This window comes from Lonchura striata, chromosome 2 (assembly GCF_050655825.1).
Source record: "Lonchura striata isolate lonStrDom1 chromosome 2, ASM5065582v1, whole genome shotgun sequence".
Taxonomy (NCBI): Eukaryota; Metazoa; Chordata; class Aves; order Passeriformes; family Estrildidae; genus Lonchura; species Lonchura striata.
Genome location: NC_140704.1, coordinates 41,275,177 through 41,297,897, shown reverse-complemented (window position 1 = coordinate 41,297,897; position 22,721 = coordinate 41,275,177). Strand labels below are relative to the sequence as shown.

Below are 22,721 nucleotides of genomic sequence, written 5' to 3'. Positions count from 1 at the left end.
AGAGAGTGGTCGGGCATTGAACAGGCTTCCCAGGGAAGTGGTCACAGCACCAGCCTGACAGAGTTCAAGGAGCGTTTGGACAGTGCTCCTGGGCACAGTGTGTGACTCTTGAGAATGTCCTGTGTAGCCTTAAGAGTTGGACTTGATGATCCTTGTGGATCCCTTCCAGCTCCGAATCTTCTGTGTTTGTGTGAACGTTCCCCTGGGCGGGGGGCGGCGGTGCCCGGCCGGGCTGCCGGCAGCGGGCCGGACGAGCCCTGCTCGGGGCTGCCCGCCTGCGGGGGAGCCGCGCAGCCCCGGCTCCGGCTCTAGAGGCGGCGGAACGAGCCCGTTGTCACCCGCAGCGACTGCCACAACCCCTCGAATTGGCAACGAGGGCAGCCCCGGGCATCCCGCTGTAGGGCAGCCGCGGGGCCCTGGCTGGCGGCCGCGCCCGTCCCGGCCGCGCCGGCTCGCCCTGCCCCGCGGGAGGGGCGCCCGGCGGAGCCGAGGGTATTTATAGCGGGGCCGAGGGTATTTATAGCGGTGCCGAGGGTATTTATAGCGGCTGCGGCAGCGGCCCCGCTGCTCCCCGCTGGCAGCGCGACGCCGGGATGCAGGGTAAACGCGGGACACCGCCGCCCGGTCCCTCCTGCCGCCCGCTCCGGCCGGGCTGCGGGCGGAGGGGCTCGGGAGCGGCTGGGAGGAGGGAAGCGGGCAGCTCTGCCCCGCTCGGGGCGCGTATCACTCTCCTCCTCATGCGGGGGCTCCTGCAGCCTCCCCATCGCGGGTAACCCCGGGCTTGGCTAGGGATGAGAGGGGCCTCGGGGCAGGGTCGGTTCCCAGCGCAGGTGTAGGGCTGGGTGCTGGGTATCCACCTGTAAATCCTTTTGTTACAGCGCAGCAGTAGCGTAGCCAGGATGGCTTAATAACGTGCAGACTTTGCAACATAAAAACCATTGCAGAGCAGTGGTTTGTTTTCTTGAAATAATTGATCTTTAAAGAACGGTGCCTTTAATTTAAATTTTAAATTTTTTAATCAGGCGCCAAAATAACATAGTGAAATATAGCAATATAGGGATTTGCTTTGGAACAAAAGGTCTCAGTAAGGGAGAAGTTAATCCTGTTTTATAAAGGTGTTATCAAGTTCTTTGGCCGCATGAAGAGGAAGGCCTTGCATCATTAATGAAAAGTGAACATTGACCATATATTTATAAAAGTTGGGATGGTATTAAAATTTGCATACCAGTATTAGACATTACAATACTATGTGGATGAACTATGGCTAATACAATAATGACACTGCCGGAGGAGCTTAGAAAATGCAGAGATTAAATTTGCAAGGTTAAGAAAGGAGGAAATCCTTGATGTTGTGAATGGAAGCTGATTGCTAAGTCAGAAAATAGTAAAAGTGTTTGCAGATGGCTCTCTTCCACAAGATCAATATTTTTGATAAGAATTTCTTATCTCAAGTTGTGACTTTCTTATGAAAACTGTTAAAAAAGTCTTGGGACCTAATAAGTTTCTTTTATATTTTATTCTAATAATGGATGAAACAGTCTCTTCTTACATTCATGTGCGATCCAAATTATTAACGCTATATTGTTTAAAAAGCCTCTTAACAAAATAATATTTTTGAAAGAAAACTGCATAATCAATTTTTTTCTTTATTTGATGTAAATTGAATAAGCATTGTAAAGTTGCATGGCAGTTTTAGTATGTAGTAAATATGTTCTGGTGTCTGTAGTAGTTTCAGGCTGTACTGTAAGGACGGCTGTACTATGTGAGTAGCAGGGGCTGTACTGTATGAATAACAGCAGCTCTCAAAGTAATTTGCTTCAGATGCAGCTTATATTTATATCCTCTGTCAAAACAACCCCATAGATACGCTGCCAGCAATCACTAAGACTGAGATCCTGGTGGTTTGGCTGGGTGGTAGTGTCCTTGTTAAAATTCTGCCTGTTGTATGCTACCAAAAGTCCTAATTTCCTTCCTAATTTCCTCCCAAAACCATTGGCTTGTGCTGGTAAGGCAGAATGTGTCTAATGGTAATGTGATCTCCACCTTTGTTGCTTCATGTTTTCCAGTCTCTCTACCTTATTAATGAGTAGCATCTGTTATTTCTTTGCACTTTCCCTCTCATGAGGAATCTTTTATTCTCACAGACCTCTCCTTTGTCTTTGGTGATTTGCTGTTTTTTCTGCCAGGTTCTATCGGGTGAATGAGGTTAGGCTACATTGTAGCCTTCTCTAGAAGCTCAAGTTATTGTAGAAATTTGGCTCTGTGGTTCTTGAGGTTGTAAAACTTTGCTGTCTGCTGATTTATTTTTTTTTTAAATTATTTTCATAAGCAAATGTGAGTCCATTGTTAAAACTACACCTTCTGGGCTGATCAGTGCAGTTCTCCTTTCAGTACATTTCCGATATCCTTTCTGATATTATGGGCTCTTATCTTTTAAAGTCCTGTTGAAAAGCATCTGGGAGAGAGGCTGAAGGCACCTGCCTATTGCAACACTAGCATTGTGTTTGCTTTGCACAGCTGGCAAAGTGGACTGGAGACTTGAATGTGCAGAGAGTTAACACTTGCAGAAGCTGCTGTGGTGAGCACAGTGGGAGCACTCTGAGGGGTGACACTCTGGGTTCTTTTCCTTGTTGTTCATTTGGTTTTTTTCCTTTTCTCTTTTAAATCCCCTCAATGTATCTGAAAGTGACCATTTGAATTTCATCTTGCTGATTGATAGTTGAGCCTAATTTCTCTCAGACATCACCACTGTCCACAAGGGAAACCTTAATGACTATGCATGGATGAGTAAGAGATTTTTTTTTTTTGGCTATGCTTCCATTCACACAAAAGAAAGCAAAATTCCATTAATGAGAAGGGGCTAAACTGGAAATTCCTACTCCTATCTGCAGAAAGGGATCTTCACTGCATATATACTTGAGTCATTTGACATCAGGGTAATTTTCCAAGGTTGATTTGGCATGGAGAAAGTTTGGCAAATTCTGTATTTGGATAAAGAAAAAATAGGTCAGCTGTTTTCTTGTGGGGCATAAATTTGAGTGTGCTAAGCAGAGTTTCAAGCAGGCTGCTAGCTCATCAACAGAGTCAGAGCTGGCAATCACAAGGGGAAGGGAGCAGCCAGCATTTGTGCCATATTCTGCCTTTAAACTTCTGAATTGCTGGTGGCTCAGTGTGTGTTTGGTATGAATGGGGTGGTTTTATGCCACCAACAGACTGGGGAGATGAGCTGGCAAACATTTTGTGTAAGGTGTTGCCATGCTGCCATCTCAAGCAGCTGTAATGTGAAGCATGGTAAAACACCCTGGGAGTTAGGGAGACTTTAAGGCACTGGTAATGTGACACTCATGTTAGTATTTTAGTCAGAGCAGGGGGACAGGATCTCTCCTGTGTCTTAAAATCTGATCTGATAAAAGAGGTACTTGGATCTTTTCTAATATCACTTCATCAAAGGAAGGGAGACATCATTTTGCAAGAAATGAAGCATGCATCAAATAAAGCCATTCTGTGTGAGTGCATTCATGGTGCTTTAAAATTAATAAGAATTTCCTTGGCAGTTAATGAACATTTAGTGAAGAAGCTTAATTTGACATTTGAGAAGTTCAATAAATAACTTTTCTTTCTTGATTAGGGCATCTTTTAAACTGTCACTTATACAACCAAGAATTGTCACTTTTTTAATGCATTATGAGATCTTCTTGCATACTGATTCAGCTATTATTGCCTATTAAATAGTTTAGGCTTAGTTTGCCTTAATTTCCCTGCTCTTGACTATTTTAAGCTGCCTGCTTCTTTAAAGATCATTTATATTTGCATAAGCATTTACTATGTGTCCAAGACAGAAAAAATGGACACATTGAAGTACATGTCTGTATTTCTGACTTCCTCCTGCTCTGTGGTCGCATCTGAGTTTTTTATGCTCATCCCAGACGTTTATGAAAACTACCTATTCAAACTTTGCAGAAATCAGAAGTTAGATTTCTTATGGCCTTTTATCTTTGTCTTGTGTCACAAACTGCAGAGGTTATAGGAGGTACTTGTTGGTAAAGCATTGATAAGTCCAGGATACTCATCAGGACATGTCTAATTGTGGACCACTTCCTCTCTTTTGTTCTCCCATCTGTGCACACAAGTAATTTTATTTTAGCATTACTGGCATTTATACATGGCAATGAGGGTATAATAAATTGAAAAAGCAAATTTTTGTTGCCTTGTAGCATGTCAGTAGTGGTTGTTTCTGCGGATAATTATTGTCAGACCTTATCTAAGGGTAATAAGAGGTGTATTTGACCTGATTCAGATGTATGTATGTCCATCTCTGCTACTATTTCCTGAGTATATGTGATCTCTATTTTTATAATGGAAAACTTGTCAAGTGTCAGCAAATTGAATTGTCTTTCAAAGTAAAAGCCACTGGACCAGCAGCTTTTCAGTCCCATGAATGTCGTGAGAAAGGTGGTTCTTACTGACCACCTTTTGTCTTTTGTCAGCTAAGTAGCCATGACTCTGTGAGGTAGTTTGTTAAATCTTGGAACTTGGAAATGCTTGTGTCTCTAAAGCTTAGCTCTCTCTGCCTTTTGTCACATCTCATCTTATGTATGCTGAAAAGCCTTATAAATATGACCTTGTCCATTGGCAAAGGTCAGGGTTTCTACAAGAAAACTTGTCTTTAAGTGGCTTGGCATCCCTCTGCTGGTTACACTGCAAGACAGCTTGCAGGGTCTCATTGAGCTGCTTAAACTAAAGTTTTGCAAGCAGCCCTACTCCATTGTTCAGGGATTATTGAGCCCTGTTTGGGGCCAATATATCATGTTAAAAAGCTCTGGCACCAGCCTGAAGGGGAAAGAGCAAGTGACAGATGCTGTATGTACCTGGTATTTGGTTGCAGTGCTAATGCTGAGGTCAAATGACTGATTTAAGTTTTGGCATGGTCCAAACAAACTGCAAACAAAATAAGGTATCCATTTTCTGCCTCTGATAGAGGAGAAGTGGAAGATCTGTGTGCAGTCAGATGTGCAGTGGCTCTGTTTGGGTCTCTTTCAGCTTTCCATTTCTGAGCCCTAGCATGCACCGTAGGATCAGATCTGTGCTTCCACCAGGCACCATCCAGACTAATGCTCTTGAAAAGGACTTCTAGAGTCTTCTGCTGGTATCTGCCAATGCCATGCAGCAGCCTGGCCTCTTGCAGCTCAGGAGCGTTTTCCCAAAATGAGGTAGTAAACCCACTGCAGGCACAACTTGAAATGGTATGTACAGAGCCCCCTGTATCCCTCATCTGTGTGACTGATCTCTGCTGATGTGACCAGCAGTGTTATAATAGCCTGGGCAAGGCAACTTGCTCCTTGAAAGTGCATTGAGCTACTTTAAACTACTTTTACATTGAACTGATAGGCTAATAAATTATGAATATCTATGTAGGAACTAGTTCAGAGAGCCTAGTGGTCTGGAAAGTTACATCCTGTTTAGCTATGCACTAGCTTCCCCATGTTAGTAAATAAGAGCATATCTCAGAGTTATGCTGTGGACATGAGTTGTTGAACAGCAATCGGAAATCCTTTGTGGGAAGCAGAAAATATGGAAGTGTTTATGGTATGAAAAAGTGAGAGGAAAAGACTTGTTTTGACTGTAACTTGAATGAGCAGGTAAAACTTCCTAAAATGAAGTTTAGACTTTTCATCTATTTCTGCACTTTTTTTTGCACTGAATCCCTTAAAACTGAGTTTTAGTAAATTACTGCCTTCTTAGTTGATTTTTGAAAGACTGGAGCTAAAAGTTCATTTAATATTATGATTAAAAATATAGTTCTTACATTTAAAACAAGCTACAGAACTTCCATTTGGATAAAAAACTATTTGTGGTTTCATGTAATCTTTTTTTTTTTCCACTGGACCATAAAAGTCTCAGGGATTCTGCATGTTCTATGCGGGTCACACTTGTATTCATCATTTCTGTTTGAACTCAGCCTTCTAAAGTTAACTTTTCTATACATGAACAGTGCTTTGATTGAATGTTGCAGATTCAGTCACTTTTCCACTGAAAAAGGAACGTTCTTCAGATGTTCATCATCAACACACAACTTTTAATTAAAATGAAAAGAGTTTTGTTTCTCAGATACATCCTATACTGTTAGCAGATGTTAAGTGTTAGAACATGTGAGAAAGAATCTCACTGGGGTCAGGGAGTTGGGATTTCCATTTCATAGTTGGCATTTGCCATTTCTCAGTTTTGCAGCAAGGTGAATTCTGATTCTCCACAGCCTTTCTTCCTAATTGGAAATGTTACAGCACAAATCATTCCCGCACTTATTGGTTAGGGCATTGCAGAGTTGTTATGAAAAATTGACATCAGTTCCTGAGGACTGGCTGCAAAAAAAAAAAGACTGAATCTTATATTTTAACTTTTACTTTTTTTTTTTTTTTTTTTTTTTTAAGCAAATCCTGCCCAGGATTTCCTGCCCAAATCCATGACATGTTGTGAGCATCAGCTAGAAAGAGTCCCTCCTCAGAACTCAGTAAATACCTCTGAAAGCAGGACCTCTGTCCTAGCATGGTCCTCATATTCCCTGTCAGATATTCATCTCTGGGTCTTCTCTGCTCATTTTATTCTCCCAACCTTTCCTTTAGGAAAGGGAATTCAGGTGTGGGATGGAGAATAGGGCCCATTTGTAGTGCTGTTACTGTTTGGTGCTAGCAGTGAGCTCAATGAGTCTATTCAGAGGTTTTGGAGCCCAGACACAAGCACTTTTGTTTTCCTTGGGTCCTTCTCTATAAAGGTCACATTTGCCTTTTCACAGTCAGAGGATTCCTGTGTGGGGGTGGCTGTTGCAGACCTTCTGAGGGGAAGCATCCAACTTGTTCTCTATCCACAGGCCTGGCCTGTAAATCTGCAAAACAAGAATATGTAATATAGGAGGAATTGCAATGTAATATAGGAGGAATTGCATAAGCCCTACCACACACATGCCAGCTCCTTTTTTTCATATGGATAGCTTTTCCAGGACAACAAGTAATTTTATATACTGGATTTTAAGAAAACTGTGAGTCTTTTACTTGGCGACAGACCAGGGAAATCAGTTTATGAAGAAACAATATATTTTTGCTCTAGGACTGGAGTGGCCTTACTTTATTCATATGTACAGAAAGCAGTGATTAAAGAAACAGAAGTGGCTTTAAAGATTGTTTATACCAAGGGACTCAAATAGCTGCAGAGTGTGGGACAAGTATGTGTTTTAATGCTTTGATACGTGATATGGCACCACAGTAATTCATTAAACATGGTGGAGTGGAGTCTTGATGCTGAAGGCACTTACTTTCCTTTGCTGGACACACTAAAAGAAGACCCATTACTAGATCCAACAGAATGAGAAATTTAATTTTTTTTCCTGATTAATGCTGGAAATTACTGCTGCATTTGTTACAAAGTAGAAATAGGCCTTTGGTCAAAGCCAGCTTTTTGCAATCCCTTGAATAGTCAGTGGTGCTAATACAGTATAAACTGAACAGGATTTGGCTCTGGCATTCAAGCACAAGCTACTCTTTCACAAGAACCCCCTTCTATTTCCTCATTTGCCTTGGAAGCAGTAAATCTTTTTGATCATTTCATGCTACTCTCCCAGATATTGTTAGAATGGGCCAAATACAATGCTTCAGTTTCTTTTTTTAGTGCAAGGATTTAGCAGTCAAGTATGGAAACAGATGAAGCTTTTAAAATATATATAGTACTTATATAAAGATATAGAAACATCTGAAAAAATGTTTATTTTTTTTTTTCTGTACATTATTCCAAGTCCAATTAATTTATGTTTGCTGCTGGGAAAATAATATTGATCATAAAAATGAAATGCTGGTTGGAAATACTTAGGCTTCTGTAATAGAATATTTCTTTCAGAATGAAATATGAGAATTATGTGCTTGATTTTGCTGCTGCTGAACCCAGTGGCTGAATGCCCAATTGGCTTCAACTGGAGCAGAATTGAGTCTTCTCTTTTGCAGAAAAATATCTTAAACAGTCAGTAATTCTTAATCTCTGTGTTAAAGCACTTCTATTTGCTAAATTTTTATTTCTGTTTCAAGCCTGGAGCTGTTTGGCTGAAATTGTATTTGATGTATTTTCTGGAAGTCTGTTTTCTGTGTCTGCTTCAGAGTATGTTTCTGTATTCTCAAATAGGAAAGAACATATTTATTACAGTCACATCTCTAAGTGGTTTCCCTATCATATTTGAAAACAGAAATAAAAAGAAGTGTATGTGGCAAGATGCTCTTTCTATGAAGTGGGCTTTCCCATTTCAAAGAAAGGGATGTTCCTTTAGTGCAGTCAGATGGATCTGAGATAGATATATAAAAGGCCCAAAATTTTTGGAGAGTAATGTGAGCATTTGATGAATAATTTTTTTTTTTATAAGACACAATATGTATCATCAGCATAGTATGCATTTCTTAACTTGGATGCTGAGCTCTGAGAATGTGTTAAAGGCATCTATTTCATTGTGATATAGAAATTGAACCTGGAATCTTTCTGGAGATTCATCTACCTAAAGGATAATAAATTGATTATTGGCCTCTTTTGAAAAATGTGATAAAAAGAAAAATTACTATGGAATTTCAGATGTGTATCATCTACTTAGTTTTCCTCTTCAGAGTTTACCTGCAGTCCAGAATGCACACATAAATTTTTTGATAGGGAAGGGTTTGGTCATCTCTTAAGAACTCCAGAAGTCAGACAATTACAAGTAGAAGATTAAGTATCATCAATTGCAGAAAGATCATGAGGGACGAGAAGAGTGTATCCAGCAGTGGTTTCTGAAACTTGAAGACTGTCTCAGAAAAATATTTGTGCTTGGGGCTTGATTTAACACCTGATTGTGAAGTAATTGTTTCTGCTAATTTCAGGTAATGATCTTGTGGTATATATTCCAGGGCAGAATTTGCAACAAATTCAGATTGAAATTAAAAGTGATAACCAAAAATATTATTGAGGAACTGGTAAATAATTGCAAGGAGTATTATTCCATGAATAAAATATGAACAGAGTTACAAACTCTTTGCTGGAGCTTTACACAGGTGAAATGCTGTTGAAATGAAGTCTGTCTTCCATCTCTTCTTTTTGACCTCTATGCTTTACTTTTCTTGCATAGACTGTGCTCAAGATCTGAAACAGATATGAGGATTAGGGGTAGACCATCACCCATTTTCCAGGTCAAATCTTCTTCTTCAAGACCCACAAAGCATCCTAGGGAGACTGCAAAACTGTGTGTAGAGATGAACAAACCAGCGTTAGCCAGGAAGCTGTCAGACCTATGACTCAGTTCCCTAAAGACCTGGTAGAAAAAGTAATATAAAGTTCTGCTGTTGCAGAATTCCTGTAAAAAGGATCATTGTAAAGTCATGGAAATACTATTATCTTATCTCCATGCAAAAATGACAGGAATAGGGTTAAGTGTGTTACAAATAGAAATCTTTTTCACAACTCTGCTTCTAGCAGAGAGTTTGAAGGAGAACAAAAAAAAAAAAAAAAAAAAAAAAACCAAACAAAAAAACCCCCAAACCAATCCACCAAAAAATAACAACAAAAATACCCCAAACAAAAAAAGAATTTAGTGAGCTCTCTTGATCTGTCATCTATTCTGCTTGCAACAAAAGGAAGTATCAATATCTGTGCTCTGCAATTGATATTAATCTCCCACATAGTTGTTTTTTTTTTTTTTAGATCCTGTCCTATTTTTCATAGAAACAAAACACCTTTGGCATACATAGAGATCATAGACTCTCCAGGTGATGTTTAGGTTGAAATCCTTTTTTGTATTTATGTTAAACTCTGAATAGTACTTATGGCAGCTATTTATGCATCAAATAACTAAGTCAGTCTCAACACAAAATTAGTCTCTGTTCTCTCTGCCCAAAACCCTGATGCCTTCCATTTCCTGGTAATACCCAGGGTTTTAAATCTTATAAAGTTGACCTACTAGCTTGTGTTTCCAGAGATAAACATCTAAGACTTTTTCAAAGCTTTTTCAAAGCTGCAGTTTCTTTACAGAGACTCTGCTGTGGTGTGCTGGAAAGCTTAATGAGAATTGACATTTTTGATATCTGTGATTTTACCTCTTTGCCTGTTGAAGATTTAATACTGTTTGCCTGCTTGTTCTCCATCTGTCCAGTAGGAACATTTATGCCTTTCCTATACCAATGGGCTGAAGGCTACTGTGTTCAGAAAAAATTAGTATGCTGCTCATTTGGATTAAAAATATAAGTAATTTCAGAAAGGGGTGTGTGTGTGGGTGTGTGTGTGTGTTATTTTTGTTGGCAGCATTATGAGAAGTGTGAGGTCCCATCTCATGTTAAAATTTTATCTTGTTTGTTATATCTCTCCTGATAAGTCAAAGTGAACTGAATAACTTCTCTGAGTCACCAGAAAATAAAAGATCATGGGATTAGCAGGGTTTCTTTCAATCAATGGACCTTGAAGTGATGCACATTTCTAAGCAGCATTGTTGTTCTTCTATGCCCTCCTGTGCATGAGGAGCTGTAATTATGATAAGCATGATGAATGTGTCAGAATGCAGTGCTTGGCAGTCCTCTGGAAATTCTGTTGTTTAGACCTGTGAAAGACCCACCTGTCTTCTCTACTTTGTAAGTGGAGCAAAAAGTAAAGCAATAAGATAAAGCTGTTTTGGGCACAGAACTTTATCCATACGCTCCAGCCTTGCTCCATCCTCTTTATAAATGAAGACAACACATGGTGGCAGTGCTGCCTGGCTCCATAGACCTCATATTTTCTAAAGCAGGATCAGTGAACAGATACTGCCTGTAACCCAGATAATTTGGCTACAGTAGTTACCACTTCTTTCAGTGTGATACTGTTTCAAATATCTATTCCCTCGATATCTCCAAATGTCTCAATTTCATCTTCATCCTCATGCTGGTGAAAACTGGAGTCCTGATCTTGCCATAAGAAATCAATACATGAAAGTGATACATAGCTGCCACTGTTGGCCAGTGTCTTACAAGCATCTTGGATGAGCTCTCAGGGGTAATGCAAAGGTAGAAGTAAAAATGTGTTCATGGTGCACAACAGCAGAGTGCGTCTCCTGGGTGACGGTGAGGGAGGGGGGAAGAGATCATCACTGGAGAAAGGAATAAACAAGATAATTTGCCCAGCAGATTATTGTAATTGGTGACTGAGGGCACTTAATGGGATAAGGGACAAAAGAAGTGCAGGTATGTGACATTGAAATGTTTTATTTTCATGGAGTGTGGGTCTGTGAAGCACTCTGCAAAGAATGCAGAAGACTGAGCAAGAGGACTGGCTGGTGGGAAAAAGTATAAAGATACAGGAAACAAAGCTGAAAGTTATTTCATGAAAAAGTGGAAGCAGAGGGATGGCTTGTGGAGGGAAACATTTTCAGTTAAGAAAAATGCCCATTATCTTTCACTGTATTTCTATTTGTACAGCTGTAACATGTTCTAAGCCAGAACTGTATTTTCCTCTGTGATTGGAAGGTCTCTTGCATGCTTTCGTATGTTAGAGAAAGCAGTAGATACAATACAAGTAGGCTATATTTGAAGTTATGTGGTTTTTGTTTAGTTTTTTTTTTTTTTTTTGTCTGTAAAGTTCTTCCACTAAAATCTAGGATTTTTGTATGGGTAAAAAGTCCATGTGAGTTTTTCTTAAGTTGACTAAATCTCCAGCAGTGAAAGAATATTTTTTTAGTTTGTTATTTATTTATCCTTGCTTTAATGATGAGTTATTTCTCTTACAGTTGGTGTTTGCAAGCAGGAGATGCTCCAGAAGAAGAATGCTGTTTTGGTGGATGGGGTCATCCTAAATGGTCCAATAATGGACTCAAAAGCAGGAGAGAAGTTTGTGGAAGATGCTTGTAAGATTATAATGGAAGAAGTTGTCCAGAAAGCAGATGATGTGACAGAAAAGGTAAAGCCATAAAGAGTTGTTGAGACCTTGTAGTGAAGATAATGACCAATAAATCAATTTTTTATAAGCTCTATTTTATCGTACTCTTAGTAGACTCAAAATTGCTTCTAGTCTGTGCTTGGCTTCAAGATAAGATACAGCCTTACAAATTAATAAAGAATGTATTATAAAACCTTCCAATAACATAGTTAGCATACATATCTGCCAGAAAATGATGATTTAAAAAAAAAAAAAAATCTCAGAATACAAAGGTCATTTTCTTTGAGATCACAAATGGCATGTTTTTAATGTTTGGAGTGGGGTTGAGTTATTTGTTTTCTCTTCAGAGGGACTGGTGTTGGAGAAGGAGGAAAGTAGCTGTGGTACCATTGTGAAAGGACAGCATTATAAGATTGCTGCGGGTTCTGCAGAACCTGCTTAAGAGGCTGTATGGGAAGGGGTCCTGCAAATAAACCATGCTTGCCTTTGGGCATGCACTGCTTCCTCCCACCCCCTGGCAGAACAGCAGCTGAAAATGCTGTGATTACAAATCCTTAGCTAAGGACAGAATTTGAGCTGCAGGCTTCTTTCTTTTCTGCCTTTCAGCATTTCCCACTCTAAAGTTTATGGCTGAGTGTTGCCTGAGACATGATAAAACCAACATCCCATGAGGTCCAGCTTACTGGATATATTTTCTGGTGGCACGCTGCCCTGCTATGGGGAGTTTTGTGAAAACAGAGCTGAAGGAAATGATTACTTTGTACCTCTTGCTCCTGGCTAAGCTGTTCACTGATGGTGTCTGCCCTGCTCCCCATCACTAGGTCTGTGAATGGCAAGCCCCTGAAAAGCTTAAGCAGATTCTTGACCTGGAAATGAGGGACACCGGAGAATGTCATCAGAAGGTCCTGCAGCTCTGCCGTGATGTTATAAAATACAGCGTCAAAACCAGTAGGTTTGGGATTTTAAGCACATGCTAACTTTGACGGGATAATGTTTACAAACCTGTCACCTTTCAGGGAACTGGGAGTGTGAATGTTTGTTTTCCTCTTGCCTATACAAGGTGCAAACAGTTTGACTGAATTCTGGTCACCATAGGTTTGACTAATATACATAATAATGGCAAAATAATCAAAAAGTAATGAACATAATGCCATTTGCATTAATGATAGAGTCTGTCATTTTGAAGTCTTGGGAAAGTCATGTAGACAAATGATATAAGTCTAGCAGAACAGGCAGGAGAAAGACCTTTTTCTATGATTTCCTGCTGTCTGAGTGATGAGATTTGGAGTCACCGTCATTGCCCACACATGTTCTTAGTGATGATTGCTCTCCATTTATTATTGTTCTATTTGAGCAATAGTCTTGTAGGTTAATTTGCTGATAGGCAGTAATTCCTGTTCCAGACACCATGAGAAGAGAGCCTGCAGTGTTTCAGAGGCAGTACACCACAGCTCTGCAGGATGAGCTCTATAGCTAACCTTTCTGCAGCATGTGCAGGGTAATTCAATCTTGGTAAAAAGGGATGAACAACATCTGTTCAGGAAATAACACTGTGAATCGGTAGCTCAGGATTTCAGATGTACGGCTTAGGCTGTATTTTGTTAAGTAAGAAAGACATTTTATATAGTTTGTTGTGCATTTCTGGGCTGCATTCCCTGCTTCAATCACTGCTGCTGCAGAGTAAAACTGTAAAATAATTTTGAGAGGGAACTTATGCTTTTGAAAACCACAGAAGAGTAGTGATAGTTATCTGCAGGGGTAGTGTACTAATAATATGCAGATATAATGACTGATGAAGTGATGAAGTGGAAGAGGTTCTGTTTATCTTTTGCAAATTGCCTTTAGATTATAATATGTCACTTTAGAAAGGATGTTGTATATAAAAATATGCTGTGCAAATAGTCTTTGAGTACAGACATTTATTGAAGCCCCAATTATAGTATAAATGGAGCCATACTGTTTACCAGGTTTTGCATGTAAAAATGCTGTGTGCTATGGATTAAAATTTAGGTGGTGACTCCACTGTTGAATGGAGTTGTTTTTATAGTCAGCAGTAACATAGAATTTTGTCAAAATTAGTTGTATCTCAGTGCTTAAAGGAGGGTAAGTAAATTCTCTTAACTTGTCATTCAAGGGTGCAGCAGAATTTTCCAAGCTGTTAGACTGCCTGTCTCTCTGTGTTGAAACTCTGGTGGGAGAAAAGGCGCAGCTGCTTGGGATCCTGTATTCTACAGCTTAGAAAAATTTGGCTGAACATTGACTGTAGCTTCTCAAAACCACTGTTTAAAGGCACTATGTGTAATCAATTGTCGATCCCTTTTATTTTTTGCTTTATAAAACTTGTAAACAACTCACAACTATTCTGTACACCACTTGCATTTCTCAATACATGTTTTGAAGTTCGAAAGTATTTACTAAATTTACTTTCAAAGGAATGTCTAACTTTAGGAAAGGACAGCAAATCCAGAGAATATGGAGAGAATTGAGTTAATTGTGGTTTGCAATGATCAGCTCAGCTGAGAGGGAATGCGATGTATTTCCTTTTCTGGTATATTCTGTCACTTGTTTTTCATCTGTATTTCCAGATCATCCGAGATTTTTCAATCAGCTGTATGCTGGAATAGATTATTACTCATTAGTGGCTCGTTTCATTACAGAAGCACTGAACCCCAGTGTGTAAGTGTGGTTCTTTTTCCTCTTGATGATGAATTAGTATGCTTTTTGGAATAGCAGCTTTTTTTACTTCCTTGCTTTTGATTTCTGTTGTCAGTGTTACAGAAGAGGCAGGAATTGTGCAAGACTTTGGGAAAGAAAACCCTCTGATTTAAATTGGCTGAAGTTGAGATTTACAAGGAGAGATTTTTTTTTTTTCAATACTAATAAAACCTAGACTTTTATCTTACTTAGTACATGAAAATAAATTAATTAGACTTAACTTAGTTGTTCATTCCTTTGAGGCATTCTGCACAGAGCTGAATGCAAATGGTTACCTGTCTACTGTTTACTTGCAAATGTAAAGCTGAAATTTAAGCATGTGACCTACATTAATAGAAAACTCTGTTGTATGACTTTGAGAGTGGAAGTGTCAATGAGATGCTGCCAGAAACTAAGAAATTGCTCTGCTGTATCAGATCCATAATGTTTTTAGTTTGGAGTCCTACTGCAGGTGGTAGCTGCTGATAGATTAAATAAAGGTGCAAGAAGCCTTTATCTAGTTTTAGCAATGCTCTGTGCTATGAGTTATGTAATTTTAACACCAATTATCATGCTATTGTTTCTCTTTAGATACACATATGAAGTATCCCCTGTGTTTCTGTTGGTGGAGGAAGCAGTCATCAAGAAAATGATTGAATTCATAGGCTGGGAAGAAGGGGATGGTATATTTAATCCAGGTAGGAACAGTTCAGACCTCCAGCTGAATCATTATAAACTGCCTAATATCATTAATTCTATGAACATTGGAATATTTGAAAATGCATGCAAATGTGTAGTGGTACACAGAACTATTTAATCTAGGCTTATCTTTTGTGCTTCTAGTAATAATTCAGCGATTCTGACCAGTGAATGAATGAAAACACTTCTACATTAAATATAATTATATGGAATTACTTGAAATGGATTGTTTAATTGTTAATTAATTTAATTGTCAATTAATTGTTTGTATCTGATGCCTTTCCTGACTTTATTAACAATACTAAGAGCCTCATTGGAAGGAGTCAACTTAGCTGACAGACAGGGAGTTGATTTATGTGCTAGATGCCAATCCATGGTGCCTGAGGGCATAGATCTGTGTATCCTATGAACAGTGGGAACAAGAGTTTACATGATCTTAACTCCTTTGAATTTTTATTATTTTATTAAACATTATGATAAGGCAGGCCAAATAGATATTTCTTAAGATGCTTGATAAACCGCTTTTTCCAAATCCACTGTAAGGCAGTGTTTCAGCCTACTGCACTGAAATAATGAAGCATAATGGTGGTATTTCACATATTATTCAGATAAAAAATAATTGGGCTAGATGTGAAGCTTTTTTGTCTATTTTGGATGTGAGAAGAGAAATTAAATGTGTACATGAGTTTAAACTTCCCCTCCCAAACTGAAACAAAGTCAGTGATTCTAGCCTACACATGATAGTAGAAAAATAAATAAGCTAAAAATCCCTACTTTTAAAATATATTACTGGTATGGATTTTTTTCCACATTAAATTTGATGTATATTTTTGGTAGAAGCCTTACTTTTGCAGAAGAATTTCTGTCTTAAAACATAGTGATCTACTGAGAGAAGATAAATTAATTGTTCTTTTTTTTGGTTCTAGTTTTATGTAAGGTTTTCCTTACTTCTTTGGTTTGTTCTTCTAAGTGAATAAAACCTGTCCCGAGTGAATAAAGCTTGTCCAGATCTTACCTTGCAGATCTTTCAGTTCCCACTCACTGTGTTTATTTTTGTTTTTTCTCAAAGACCTTTTTCTCCCTTGGTCCCCTGAGGCCCGGTTGCTGAAGAGATCTCCAAAGCTCTGAGCTTGGTGCAGGCAGCTGAGCTACTGCCTGAAGCTGAGCCTTGCTGCTCTGCTTCAGTGTAGAGGGGAGGGTGCTGTGGCAGAGTTTTCTCTGTTGGGAAGGACTGTTTGGGCACAGCTCTTATTCATCAGGAAATATCCCCAAAGAACATCCAAACAGGCTCTGCTTCCATGCCTGCTGCAGAGCCCAGGGTTCATTTTATGGATGTATCCTTCAGGGGAGGAAATAAACTGTAATGGATGCATCACTAGGATGCCTGTGGGGTTTATTTTTACCTTAATAGGTCAAGCACTCAGATGCAGGAAAGGTACTCATACTGTGGCTAATACAATATTTGTATGTCTCTTTTTGCAGGTGGCTCTGTTTCTAATATGTATGCTATGAATTTAGCAAGGTACAAATTTTGCCCTGAGATAAAGGAGAAAGGGCTCTCAGGTCTGCCAAGACTAGTTCTGTTCGCTTCGGAAGAGGTAAAATGCAAACAAAGAAAAACTTTTTGAACTTTATTTTTTTTCAGTAGCTGCAAAATTATATCATTTGCATATCTGAGGGGGCACTGGTAGAATAATTCTGACATCAGTGTATGATGTGGAATATTGGAATGAAGTGGTGAAGTCTGATGGTAAATTTCACTGCAGAAGCGTTCTGGCTTTCAGAAAACAAACACAGATGTTGCTGCTTTGAAAACTGCTGATGAAAGAATAGGTTGTAGATGGGGCAAACCTGAAGCAGAATGCATGTGCTGTGTTGTGGAGGTCTGCAGCATTTGATCTCCTACAGCACAAAGTCTAGCAGGAACTGTAGGTAGGTTTTGGATGTCAAAGGTTTTTTGCTGCATGTTTAATTTGTACTAAACTGAGCACTTGTGGGCCTGTGAGAGGGCTCTCTGCAGCTCCCATTTTGCCCTATGTCTGAATACAGATTGGATGTGTTACAGAGTCAGACCCACCATATGCCTCTCAAAAAAAACCAAAAAAAAACCTGGACCTTTAGACATTTTTTCTTTAAATAATTGAAAATATGTGTCTAGTCCTTAAAGTTTTTTAATAATATCAGTCCAAAATGCCTGTGGGAAATGAAGTTACATTCATACATTTATTCTGAAGGTAGTTTTTGGAGACTCTTTTCTCTTCCCTGTCCCTTCAGTTTTGAGAGTTTATCATTTGATTAGTGTAGAGTTGTTATTAATTCTGACTCTACTATATAAAAGCCCCAGTGGAAGCCTGCACAGAACCTTGTTGTATTAGAAAATATGGACTTACTAGGGTAATTGTAGCTCAGGCGTTTATGGTTTATGCTCTAAACAGTTTGCGGTGTAAATAGATGAGAGGCTTATTTTGAAGAAGCCTGAGGGATGAAGGCATTGTGTATAACATGTCTTTTGGAACTGAGCCCACACGTTCTAAATAAAGGTGGTTTGTTTGTTTTTTTCCCTCAAAAATATATTTTGTTTGCTTTCTTTTTTTTTTCTGAAAAGTGTATGTATGAAAATACATGCCAATTTATACTTAATCCCTCATATTACATCTTCAACATAGTTAAGGAGGAAAAAATGAGTTTGAAGTAAATTCCATAAATGCTTTTGAAGTGAAGCCCATGAAACTTTCATCATGAAGTAGCATTTTATTTCACTGCATGGTTTAACTACAACACATTTTCTTACTCTGAAGTAAGGAAACATTTAATTTCATGTCAAAAGAAATTTTAATTGTCTGCCAGAATAAATTTATTTTTATGCCTTTGCTTCTCCAAGAAGACCAAAGCCATAAAACATAAAGCTGACCAGGAAAAATAAATTGGTAAATTATTTGTAAGGCCATACTTTTGATCTCTAATATTTGTTTGCTTCAAACAACTACACAGTCATTAATACTCAATAATCATTTACTGTAAAACTGATGCTTTTAATATTTAGATAGTGTATATTTTCTAAGATCACCAGTGTTTATTCAGTGTTATGAGGGAGGCAATGGGCATATTCATTTACAATTATTTTAGATCCATCTGTATTGAGTCCAAGCTACGTGACTTTTTGGAAACATTTGTTCAGATATACCATGTTGAGAATATATGTAATCAGTAGTCCACACTTGAGACAAGTACAAAAGTTCTGATGTCACACAATTTTAGTTCTTTTATTATTGTTTTTATTTTGAGTCTTGTTTAACATTTTGCACCTTTGAATCACAGAACCAAGGAATCATTTAGGTTGGGAAAGACTTCTAAGATAATCAGGTTCAACCTTTGACCACCACGTTGCCAAGACCAATGCACTAAATGCCATATCTGGTTGTTTCTTGAACACCTCCAGGGATGGTGACTCCAGCATCTCCCTGGGCAAACTTCCAATGCTTAACCTTTCCTGTGATGAAATTCTTATTATTCAACTTGAACCTCCCCTGGCACAGCTTAGGGCTGTATTCTCTCATCCTGTCAGTGGTTGCCTGGGAGAAGAGCCTGACTCTTCCCTGGCTACACTCTCCTTTCAGGCAGCTGGAGAGAGCAATAAGGTCAGTCCCCTCTGCTCAGCCTTTTCCAGGCTAAACACCCCCAGCTCCCTCACCCACTCCTCATAGGGCTGTCTAGATCCTTCACCAGCTCTGTTGCTCTTCTCTGAACATGCTCCAGCCCCTCATTGTCTTTTTTGTAGTGAAGAGCCCAAAACTGAACACAGGGTTTGAGGTGCAGCCTCACCAATGCTGAATACAGAGAGACAATCACTGCCCTGGTCCTGCTGGCCATGCTGTTGCTGATACAGGCCAGGATGCCACTGGCCTTCTTGGCCACTTGAGCACACACTGGCTTGTGTTCAGCTGGCTGTCAACCAGCACCCCCAGGCCCTTGTCCACTGGGCCCCTATCCAACAATTCTTCCCCATGCCTGTAGTGCTGCCTGGGGTTGTTTTGACCCAGGTGCAGGACTGGGCACTTTTGATGTATTGAATGTCACACCCTTGGCCCTGCCCATGCTGGATTCAGCATGTTCAGATTCTTCTGCAAATCCTTCCTACCCTCCAATAGATCAATTTCCTACCCATCTTGGTGTCATCTGTGAGCTTCCTGAGGGTAGACTAAATCCCCTCATCCTAACAGCCTTCATTTTTGTTGGATTATTTTTTTTGTTTTGTTTTAACTGAAGAAGTACCTGGAGAAGCAAATTATCACCCCCCCCCCCCAACCAAACAAAAAGTAAAACAAAACTTGGAGAAATTAACAATCTGGATTTAGCTTCATCATGAATTAGTCATGAGCATTGGCATGGAGAAACCTTGAGGCTATAATGAACTGAGTATTGATAAGTCAAAAGACATGGCTATTCAAGGCCCTTGTGCCATTTTAGGGCTTGGCTGAAGTGCTGTGCTGAAATAAAATGATTTTTGCCTTGGTGTGCTAAGCCTCTAAGTGTCAGTTTGGCACTTGTCAGGTTGAAAGAGTTGCCCTGCTGCAGAGCAGGGGAATGCACAGACTTTCAATGACTTCTGTGATCCAGGGCTATGTATTTTCTGTATGTTCTTGGATAACATAAAGATGTATATTTAACGCATGGCCCACCCAAGGTCCTCACATATTCTGCTTGGCCTTAAGGAATAAAAAGGTGCCTTGTTCCTGTAAGTGAATGCTTAGATATTTAAAACTGTGGTGATACGCAGTGAACACTGTTTATGCTGCTGTTAATCTGTAACACTTTTGTGGACCATTACAGAGTGATTCCCCTTGAGACAGTAGCAGCAGAAGAGTAATTGGTCTATCCCCCTTTCTGGAGGCATGATTTGTGGCTCTGTAGGAGGTAAATGCTGATCTAGTTATAGATACCAGGCCACCCTTTTTATTCCCTTTTGCTATTTGAGTCCCATATAAACCTTATCCTGGCACAAGTATGTGTTACATTGATCTGAAAGGTAGAAATGTCATAAGTTTGAGGTAAGTAAGGGTACGCAGAGGATGTGTAAACAGTTGAAATGTACATGCTGATACGAGCAGTTATTTTAGATGAAATAAAACTAAATTCCTCCCCAGTGCAACTTGATCATGAAAGCAATAAAGCAAGAGAACACAACATTAACTTATCATGTTGTCCCCTGTTGAAATTAGAACAGACAAAAATGGGTAATAAAACAATATCATAATAAGGTAATTGCTTTATGCAATCATGTTTCTAGGAAATTTTTTAAATCAAGAAAATACAGATTTATCTTCTGTTTTAATGAGAACAGGTAGAAAGTACCTTGTCTTTGCAAACATTATTAGGAAATGAAAGCTGTCTAGATATAGGTAAAATAGTACAGCAGCACATTTAAATGCACCAATGTTCCAATTTGATCTTGTGCTCAAAGATGGTAATTTGTTACTACAAATGACTGCAGATTTAATAATTTGTCCAAACAAACTAAACTGTGAAAGACATGGCAAGAATAATCTGAACTCACAGTATTTAAAATAATACTTTTAAACTGGATATTTCTTTCTCCATTTTTTGGAAAGGCAACTATGAAAAGGGAATTAGTTGGTGCTCTTGTGACTGTAACTGCTAAATATTCTTTAGCATATTTTATCTTAAAATGATGCAATGCAGTTTAGCATAATGGCTTCTAGTAATGAAGAGGGGGAAAGAATTCTTACATATTTTCAATCAATATAACTGAAAAATCTCTTTTTTCATCAAAGAATGTATATTCCAAGTCTATACAGTATTATGAGTCTTGTTCTTTTTCTGTCCTAGTGAAAGACAGAATTTTTCAAGAAGTGCAGAAGTACTTCTGGAGGAAAAATAATTTCCCTTGCAGACTGTTTATTTTTGTATTCCCTCTGTTTTTCTTTTTTCCTCTGTTTTTTTTTTTGTATAATCTCTCAGGTACTCAAGCGTCTTTTATCTTTCTTCCAGTCTCTCATACCATTGTTTATAATAAAATATATAATTTACTACTTGTCTGCTTATTAGTATATTGAGTTTGCAAGTCTGCTGCATACTCAGTTTGGAGCAATCTGATTATTCTTGGTGATTCATACCTTTCATTGTAAAGTAATGGCTAGAAATCAGTGATGGAGGCAACTTGTATTTTAAGTGATTCACTCGTCAGTCAAAAATATCTCCAAACTTCTGCTGAACAACACACAGGAACTTAGAATCATTATTACCTTTGTTGATGTAATGTAAGACTAATTATTCACCTATCTATGTTATTATTCTTGTAACAGTCTGAATGACTGAGCCCTAAAGGCCTTGCAGATGTGTCATGTTACAAATTAAGTTTTCTTAAAACTACTCAGTAGCACCATGTTATGTATGCCTTTGTTTAAAAAGTGGGTGATGGTGGGGGAAACCTCTGTCAAAAAGAAAAGAGCCCTCTGAGATCACCATCTCATCAAAATAAGCGTGACAGGCTTTAATACCCTTAATATATTCATGCCCACACATTTAAATGTTGTACATTTTTCATAATTATGTTCTGCAGCAACTGCATTTCTCAGGCAGAAAATGGAATTAATTAACCAACTGGCTTCACCTCCTGTATGAAAAGTAACAATTCTAGACATCTTCGCGTTTGCTGGAGTATGCATTATTTTAACCCTTCAGTTATAATGTGTAGAAGAGACAATTTTATTTTTGTGAGGAGGGCAGTGATAATCCAAGGGTTGGATGGCCTTGGTTCTGAGAAGAACTGTTTAGTCATACTGGATGTGGTGTACACTCAAATGTGACTCCACTGCCATAAGTGGGTAGTTTTGATGTCTAAATATCTTTGGGTTAAGAAGGTTACTGCATCTTGAATTCCCAGGCTAATCTTGAAGACAAATTAAGCAGAGATCAGTGTACTCTTGTTCTGGAATAAGACAAAGTGTTCTTGTGCTGGAATAACAGTATCTACAGTAGAGTAGGTACTTATAAAGGTGAATATTGGAAATATGGTTAGATAAACCATTGCTATTTGTTAAAAAGAAAAGAGTTTGTAAAAAGTATATGGTGGTCTGTGGGCTTGAATAGCATCCTTACCTTAGTAATTTTACCACATTCTGATTAAATAAACACCCATTTCTAAAATCTTCTTTTGCACTCCACAGGCTTCATAGACTTATGCCCTTTATTCAGTGCAAAGTGAGAAGTGGGCAGCATGTTTCTGTGATGAGACACACTCAGATATGTTTCTGTGATGAGACCTAGCTAAAATTCTTTGCTAATATAGTAACTTAGTTTTTGGAAAAATGCAGACTGCTCCACACTGGAACCTTTTGCAAAATCCACAGTAAAGTATGAAGATGTGCTGAGTCCTGAGGTCTGCTTGCTTTCACAGTAGTTTCTAA

General features: G+C 38.8%; 1 protein-coding gene across 3 annotated transcripts in view; it reads left to right on the top strand.

The window, feature by feature from the left end:
* The first annotated feature begins 238 nt into the window (after positions 1 to 238).
* Positions 239 to 22,721, top strand: part of GADL1 (GAD like acidic amino acid decarboxylase 1) — an 81,952-nt gene continuing 59,469 nt past the window's right edge. The window contains exons 1-6 of one of the 3 annotated variants that reach the window (XM_085573237.1): positions 239 to 492; positions 11,753 to 11,922; positions 12,723 to 12,849; positions 14,487 to 14,577; positions 15,187 to 15,293; positions 16,777 to 16,892. In XM_085573237.1, the coding sequence (XP_085429363.1) occupies positions 11,773 to 11,922; positions 12,723 to 12,849; positions 14,487 to 14,577; positions 15,187 to 15,293; positions 16,777 to 16,892 (591 nt within the window). In that variant the 5' untranslated portion in view covers positions 239 to 492; positions 11,753 to 11,772. The other 2 variants (XM_021525866.3, XM_085573236.1) reach the window with 2 other exon arrangements.